This window comes from Saccoglossus kowalevskii, chromosome 9 (genome assembly GCF_978046115.1).
Source record: "Saccoglossus kowalevskii chromosome 9, keSacKowa6.1, whole genome shotgun sequence".
Taxonomy (NCBI): domain Eukaryota; kingdom Metazoa; phylum Hemichordata; class Enteropneusta; family Harrimaniidae; genus Saccoglossus; species Saccoglossus kowalevskii.
Genome location: NC_140649.1, coordinates 28,657,887 through 28,666,718, shown reverse-complemented (window position 1 = coordinate 28,666,718; position 8,832 = coordinate 28,657,887). Strand labels below are relative to the sequence as shown.

At 34.6% G+C, this 8,832-nt stretch overlaps 1 protein-coding gene across 3 annotated transcripts in view; it reads left to right on the top strand.

Moving 5' to 3' along the window:
* The first annotated feature begins 1,925 nt into the window (after positions 1 to 1,925).
* The window catches only part of LOC102807630 (alpha-N-acetylglucosaminidase-like), a 32,356-nt gene continuing 25,449 nt past the window's right edge, over positions 1,926 to 8,832 (top strand). For 2 of the 3 annotated variants that reach the window (XM_085503810.1, XM_085503808.1), the window contains exons 1-9: positions 1,926 to 2,013; positions 2,142 to 2,345; positions 4,479 to 4,636; positions 4,927 to 5,111; positions 5,211 to 5,429; positions 5,894 to 6,055; positions 6,335 to 6,400; positions 7,123 to 7,186; positions 8,520 to 8,590. In XM_085503810.1, the coding sequence (XP_085359936.1) occupies positions 2,291 to 2,345; positions 4,479 to 4,636; positions 4,927 to 5,111; positions 5,211 to 5,429; positions 5,894 to 6,055; positions 6,335 to 6,400; positions 7,123 to 7,186; positions 8,520 to 8,590 (980 nt within the window). In that variant the 5' untranslated portion in view covers positions 1,926 to 2,013; positions 2,142 to 2,290. Of the gene's footprint in view, positions 2,014 to 2,138; positions 2,346 to 4,478; positions 4,637 to 4,926; positions 5,112 to 5,210; positions 5,430 to 5,893; positions 6,056 to 6,334; positions 6,401 to 7,122; positions 7,187 to 8,519; positions 8,591 to 8,832 lie in introns of those variants that run through there. The other variant, XM_085503809.1, reaches the window with a different exon arrangement.

Sequence of the window (8,832 nt, the reverse complement as noted above, 5' to 3'; positions counted from 1 at the left end):
AGAGAATTAATAAAAAAAATATGTACAGAATAAGCTGAATCTTTACACATTCTATCCATTTATTTACTGCTGTAGAAGATTTCAATACCATCAAAGTTAACTTAATTCCTTTCTGCCTATATTTATAAATGTATGATTTACCCAGTAGATAGAATTTTTAATTAAGCACACAGTGGGGGTGGGGGGTGTCTGTCTGTTTCACTGATATCTCAATAATATGTTGGTTTTTGATGAAACTTGATGCATAGATGCTCTGGGCTAATGTGCAGATTTGATTAGGTTTTGGTTTAAATCGATACATACTGTAAAACATGTATTTTTCGCGAGCATGTCTTTTTCGCGAATTTAGCGAGAGAACTGATTCACTAATTCAAGATATCGCAAATGACTTTATTATAAATTCAAAATGGCTGCCAAACAAAGAAATCAATTACCACAATTCTCTAAAATTGCATGCCGATTTTTAAACATGTTTTACAGTATTAATTACCTAATTTGCATGATAATTAGCTAATTTTTAGCTGTTCCATGACTTTTCCACTGATTGAATTATGGCGAAACTTGGTACATAGATGCTCTGGGACAATGCAAAATCTGTGTATATTTCCTAATTTGCATAATGATTTGCATAATTTTCAGCTTTTGCACAGATATCAAGTATTAATCATCACATTACAATGGAACTTGGTACATAGATGTCTTAAGACAATGCACAGACCTGATAAGTTGTGGGTTAATATCCATGCATATTAATTACCTAATTTGCATAATTAGTATATTTATAGTACTAATCATTACATTTCAATGAAACTTGGTACACATATGCTCTAGGATATGCACAGACCTAATTAGTTTTGAGTAAGAGTGACATATTAATCACCTAATTTACATGATTAGTCATTTTTTGGCTTTTCCACTATCTCAAGTACTAATCATCACATTTCAATGAACAAGGATGCTTTTGGACAATGCACAAGACCTTATTATGACATTAAAATCTGTGAATATTAATTACCTGATTTGCATAATAATTAGTCAGTTTTCAGCTTTTCCATCAATATATTAAGTACTCTTCTTATGTCAATGAATCTTGGTACTTAAATACTTTTGATATGATATGACTAATGTTTCAGATAACTATATATGGTCATGTGACCTCAATAATGGGCATAACTGTTGCAGGTAGGGACATGCAACTGGTGCTATAATTTTGTTGTTTGTGTAAAATATATTATCTGATGTGATGTCTTATTTCTTTATATATTTCCGATGTGAAGAAAGATATAACAAATATAATTCAGAAATAAAATCAAAATATTTAAATAGTGACATATTCGACAATAAGTGTGATGTAATTCTCTCACATGTACTGTTGGTAAAACTAATTGCATTAACAGCACTAAGCAACATAGTGTACAAATTATAAATGTAATAATTCTTTCACATTTCATTGACTATAGAATTTTGTCTCCCACAAATTTAGACTTTATCAGAGAGGTTTCCAGTACACTGCATACAGCAAAACAAATTCTTCGCTAAGGAGCCTCTTTCTGCGCCACTATGTGTGTTTATATTTACTTTTACTCTCACGGGAAACTGTGAGGGCGTCCGACTTGTGCGCCCCGTGGCCTGGTTGATAGGCTGTTTTATTAATAGATTTAACTGTCATTGAAAGGGAATAGATTTTTTGTGTTCATAGTATTTGGAAAAATTTAACTGAAAAAAGAAAGATGAAAAACCGCAGACTAGATAGATGAACACGTGCTACAACAAACCTGTGTTGACACAGGATATTGTTAGTGTGCCTTTCTGCGAAGATGGGAATAAACCCGCATCGTATTAAAAAGATGTTTTGCTTGGTCGATTAATAACGAAACGCAATAAATTTAAAACAAACGTGTGAATACAATTGAAATGTCGGCCGTATGAGGGCGATATATCATAAACGTTCCTGAAGATGGCGACGTGTTTTCGATTCTCACGTGGTTTGTTCGCTGAATGACTGTAACCACGGTGAGCTCAAAACTTGATTTTCAATCGAGATGTTATTATATAAATGAATGTAATTTGCTGATCTGTAGGAGTGGTAGCATTCGTGTTTAATTTCCTTGAATAAGCTAGTCCCTCTTGTTTTTTTGCAGATACTGCGTAAACCCGGAAGTACTCAAATAGATCGTGTCACAATTCGTCACATGACCGAGGTCGTCGTCACTTGCCAGCTACAAGAACTTTTATAATAGTTTTTTTCACATTCATTAAAAGTTGTCTCTCGCCACAGATTTACGTGAAAATGATGCGAATTACTGTATTCCTTCTCTGTTGCATTTCTGTCTGCTCTTGTCAAGGTAAGTGGTGGCGTACATATCTATATAAAGTATCAGTCGAGTTGTAAACATGACACGCCCCCTAAAACAGACCCGGGTGAGAATATTTGACGAAAAACAAGGTTAAATAAGACTTGTGTTGGCATCTTTCAGGAGGATTTAGAAATTAGAATGATTTCATTTTTGTGTAGAAATGAAATCATCATTTGATTAAATCCTTGGAAATAACAGTTCATAACAATAAGCTATAATAATAAAAAAATAAACAAAATATGAGAGGTATATGAAGTAACGTATAATGAAGAAAATAGAAATTTCTTACAACTATGGCTATGTGTGCAGGACTAATCACTGATAATACAAATGAAATCAATCATCCCTTCTAAAATGTGCATGCATGTTTTTGCATGCTGTAAAATCACAGGGATCCCAATAACTATAATCAACTGTACACAGTCCATATGAGTGGGGGGGGGGGGATCAGTGAGTACCTAGTGTAAGAAATAGACAAGGGATGAAGGCTCCAGCCAGCTCACATTTTTTAAATTCGAAAAAACAGTCAAACAGAATGAAAAATTAAATCTAAAAAAATACCAGCTTGAAGAATATTGGTTGCTCTTTCAAATTTTGCAAAAGCCATACCTATATTTTACCGATATCTGCAGAACAAATCAAGAAAACTACAAAAATTGACTCCATTTACGAATAATTAATGGTTGTCCGGAACACGCAGCACAGTTGAAGGCGTGGCCTATTCTGAATGTGTCAACAACCAATTACATGACTGGTTACTAACCACACCGAGGTTACGACTCAGTTAGCCTCTCAGTTAGCTTAGTCTTGTTATTGGTTCTTGACAAATTCTGAACAGGCCACGCCTCCAACTGTGGCGTGCGTTCGGTCAAACTGTTATTTATTGATAAACGGAGTCAATTTGTGTAGTTTTCTTGATTTATACTGCAGATATAGGTAAAATATAGGAAAGACTTTGGCGAAATTTGAAAGAGCAACTAATATTCTTCAACCTGGTATTTTTAAAGATTTAATTTTTCATTCTGTTTGTCTGTTTTATCTAGTTTATAAAATATAAGCTGGCTGGAGCCATTCCTTGTCTATTTCTTACACTAGATACCAGCCGATACCCCCCCCCCCCCCACTCATACGAACTGCATACAGTTGATTATAGTTCCTGGGCTCCCTGTGGTAAAACTTCGAATAGGTGATTTTCCGTTCAATTGCGAGTTCTTGCAAGTTGTGTGAAAGACGCGCACCGAATGTCTGCTGCAAAAATCGAACGATTTGATTTTCAACTTGAATTTCTTTATTTCGTAGCTCACATCGAAATGGCGATGTTTGACAGGGGGAATATTGCGTTTGAATACCCTTACTTCATTGAAATTGACCATCATCAAATGTGTACAGCACATTATTAAGCATGGAAGTATCCTGCAAAATACTTTTGCGGTTGTCAAGTCCCACGCTATGTTTGTCGCCACTACGACGCTATGACCTTTGTTTGTCCTGTTTTTACGTTTGATTTCACGCAGAACGTGGGATTTCGCAGTGATCGGAAAATGTTCTATTGAATTGCATGTCCCTTAAACTTGCTCAATTGTGTTACAACAGTTAAAGCAAAGGCTCACCTTACCAACTGGTCAATTAGTCTAATCTACTGTTAATTAATTGGCTGAGCAAAAATAAATTTGGATAAATGCTTTACTGTACTACTCATAGTGACTTGATGACCAGTTTGGATAAAAGTTGTTTTCAACCTTGAGGAGGCTCCTGGAAAGTTTCTATGGTGATTAGCATTAATCAGTGTTGTTAATGGTCAAAGTGAAGTCTCTCTTCTGTGGTCAGAAAAAGTTCAATTGACAATCATATATAGTCACACAGATTGAATTCCATAAAAGTTTGCATCATGTGATTTCAATATCCAGTGTTTATCAGTGTGTGCTTCATTTTGTCCCAGTGCAATTTGATCTTAAGTGTGTTTTGTTTGAAGTACAAATGTTATGATCCAATCATTGGCAGCTAATTTTTACGATCTTGTGCTACATATATATGCGACTAACAAAATTTAAACTCTGTGATTTGTGATGATGCAATTCTAGAAATGACATAAAAATTAATGTTATATTTTACTTTCAATAGAATTCAAGTCATTGAATCACCTTGGTCCCTCTGTATCTGATGACACACAAGCTGATGCCGTGAGGGGACTCATCCAAAGACTGCTCCCAGATCGTGCTACTCAGTTCAAGGTCACTGTTGATCAAGGTCTTGGCCAGGCTAATATGGATAGTTTTGAGGTATGAATAGTGTTGACAAACTGACGAATGAATATGCCATTCTGGGAATATCATCTTGTTCAAACTTTTCTATCATAAATAATTATTGGTATCAGGACATGCATTCATGATTTCATATTTTAGACCAAAATACCGATAGTATCGTAGCCCATTCTGAAGGCTGACATGCCACTGACCTCATTAAAATGACTGATTGTTTGTATTCCCTGGGCTAAATATAGGAAAATAAACAGGTCTCAAATTCGTAAAGATAACGATAATATTGTTTGATCTTTATTATTATTTTTCAGATTGAGACAACTGGGATAAATGAGGTCACCTTAAGGGGGACCACCGGGGTAGCGGCGGCATCAGCTTTCCAGCACTACCTTAAGAACTACTGTCATTGCCATATTTCATGGTCAGGTGACCAACTCAATGTACCACGTGACTTGCCCATCGTCAAATCAAAAGTGAGAGTTGTAAGCCCAAACAGGTAAGGTAAAGACTGCCCTCTAGCAATAATATGTATGATACTTCTGTTTTTAACCTGATCACGTGTGTGCTTTATGTGTAATTTATTCATCATTTGCAGGTTTCGTTACTATCAAAATGTCTGTACAGTCAGCTACTCTTTTGTTTGGTGGGACTGGAAAAGATGGGAACGTGAAATTGACTGGATGGCGATGAACGGTATAAATCTACCGTTAGCGTTCAATGCACAGGAAGCTGTATGGCAAATGGTTTACACACAGATGGGGATAACGCTGGATGAGTTGGATCATTTCTTTGCTGGACCAGCATTCCTTGCTTGGTACGTAATTATTGCATACATTATGATTCAACGAATTTTGATTTCACAGTTTTGAATAAAACTTGGTATTTTTACATTCTTCTTCAATCTATTAGAAATAGTTAAAACAATTAAACTGGTGTTGACGACTATTATCAAATCAATGTTCCCAATTTTACAATTTGAAAAAGATTCATATTGAAAATGATCGTCATAAGCTTTAATGCTATGAAAATGAAATACAAATATCATTACCATCGAAACTAGTTCAGTTACCCATATTTGTTTGAACCAAATTGATGCAAAAATAATTTTTTTTTAGTTACAATTTTATGAAAATTTCAGAATCATACTTGAGAACAGAAAACTATTATGATTTCCATATTACAAGTAATCATGGGACGCCTGTGATCAAATTCTCTATCAAATTCAATTCAATTGAAATCATGTTTTTTTTCCTGCATGTCGTCTGTTTTCACTCACAGGGGTCGAATGGGAAATTTACGAGGCTGGGGCGGTCCGTCCCCTCAGTCCTGGCATACCAACCAAGTAGCATTGCAACACTTGATATTAAAAAGAATGCGAGAGTTGGGCATTATACCCGTACTTCCTGCATTTGCCGGATTTGTTCCAAAGGCATTCACCAGGTAATGCAATGTGGATAATGTGAATTTTTGTTGTTGTCAAATGCACACAAAGCAATTCTTTTAGTTTCCTGATGCATCATGGGATAGTACAACAACTTTATAATTATTAATTTCTGATTTTATTTCACTTTACCGTGCTGGCATGTACAGTCAACATGTACAAAAAACAGTCACACCTGTTCTGTCCTCGGTTGTGCTTTTTCAGTGAAAATATATTTGTCGTTTACTGTCAGCTGAAGATCTGTTTCATTTCATCATACATATCTGGATTCATTGTAGAATTTATCCGGATGCCAAAGTGACACGACTCGGTGCGTGGGGTCACTTCAACGACACTTACTGCTGGTAAGTTCAGTTTAATTCAATGTATAAAAAGATTAACATTGTGAACCCTGGTTGCCATAGTGACTAGTAATTCAGTAGGTTGTTGTATTTGTTCACTTTTTTGGCAAATTTGATACATAGTTAGAATAATAACATGCAGGGTATCACCAGAGGTACATTACTTGGGGTTTGCAATGCGCATAGTACTGTATGGTGACATCATGTCAAGATCCCATTCAAGTCTCATCTCGTAGATAGCGAGACTGATGCTACGACCTTCAAACATAAAATAGGCGGTTTGTAATAATCAATAAAACATGTATTACCACATTCATAGTGAAAAAAATTAATACATCGAAAATGTACAGAAAATAAAGTTATCGTAATCCATCATATCATGAGCAGCTATTTTGGTCCACCTGGACATTCCAGTATCCTAGTTACCTCGGGCATGCGCATTCGCATTTTTCTGAGTTGGAATGCTTATGCGAGAGTGAGAATAAACGGGATCTTGGTATCATGTCACCATAGTTGCAAACCCCAAGTAATGTACCTCTGGTATCACTTATTACTCGTATGGTCCAGTGATACGATGCAAACAATTCAAGTTCAGCTGCAACCATTGATGTATAGTAACCTTCGGTATATAACCTGAGAGGTTTATATAGGTATTTGTGTCCTTGCACTGTGAGAAGAACCATATTCAGTCATATTTGTTACAATTGATCCCTTGTATTTTCCAGTTCATATCTTCTTAGTCCGCTTGATCCTTTATTTGTCCAGGTTGGAAAAGCTTTCATCAAACAGGTATTGTATTTTCTGATTAATTTCAACTTTTTTTTATATTCTTGACTGAGCTAGTAGTATTTTTTGTGAGGATATGATATAAATTTATTCAGTACAATGGCCTCAAATCAAAAATAGGCAAATACATATAGAGGGAGTCCTTTAAATAATCATTGAATCTACAAGTCACAATTGGTTAAGTAGATTTTCCAAATGTTTAGAAGTGTTTAGAATACAAATTTCGAAATTTGAAGTACAGTTAATTTGTCAAACAGCGTTCAATGAAGACAGTTTTCATAAGTCTGATTTGAATGATGAAATAGAGGTAAAGATTTACATAATGTGGACATACAAGGCAAAAATGGTATTCATTCTCAACCAACACTAAATAACATAATTTACAGATTCTCATTTTCCTCGGTATGTTTAATTTATGATCAGATTCAGCCTGAAGGTTGTGGGATAATGTTCTAAGCTGGCATAGCGCAGAACGTAACTTGTTATCTTTAATTAAATGCAAATATTTTTCACACCTAAAATTGAAAAATTGATCTTGTATTTATCAAGTTTTAGGATATTTGTTGAGATCTGTAAACCAAGTTTGTTTGATTAAACAATTTAATTAGATCAACATATACACTTGAAAATTGGTGCTCCAAATAGTCACCTAGGTTGTTTACAAATAAAATATTTGACAAGATAGAACCTTGTTGAACCCCCACATAGACATTTAATTGTTTCATGAGACTTTATGTTGCTATGCATAGACTGAACAATTTTGAAAAAGTGACCATGAAGACCGTTTTTTAGCGATATAAAAGTTAACATATAATCATTAATAAGGTCGAATGCTTTTTCAAAATCAAAAAACACAATAAAGTCTGCTCTAAAGAGTGAAATATCTATTTATGATGGTGTCTAATATAAACATATTATCCAGCATGCTATACGACTTGCAAAAATCCAGCTTGATTTTCGTTTAAAGGGCAAATTTTCAACCCATTTGTTCAATCTGGTATATATAATAGAATCAAATACTTTACCCAGCAGTGATAATAATGTAATTCCCCTATAGTTATTAAAGTTGTCAATGTCACCTTTCTTTATGTAGCGGTACAATGAACCCCAATACCCTATCACTCGGAAAGTAACCAGCAGAATATAACTTACTAAATACGCTAGTAAAACTGTAAATTCAGTGGGACATCACAAATGAACAAAATCAGCAACAGCGCTTGCAAGGTGTTCACATGATAATAAGGATGATGTACCTAATAAGAAAGATAAATAATAATGATTTTGGATAATGTGGATAATTTGAATAAATGAACTAATTATGATTTTATTGTTTCAGTATATTAGTATCTTTGGAACCGATCATATCTACAATACTGACACCTTCAATGAAATGAACCCACCTTCCAAGTAAGTGTGCTTTTGTATTGTTTTTAACTCTTTAAGAAATATACTCGTCATACCAGTAATTTTTTTCAACACTGTTGATCATGACCTGAATTTGAAGCAGTGAATGGAATTATAACCATTTGGTCCAAAGTATGGCAGAAACTACGGAAAACAAATTTTGTTAGAGAAATTATGACTTTTTTCTTGTTTGTGACAAAGTTTTCTGCAATGTCATGGTACTTAATCAATATTTTCATAGAAAC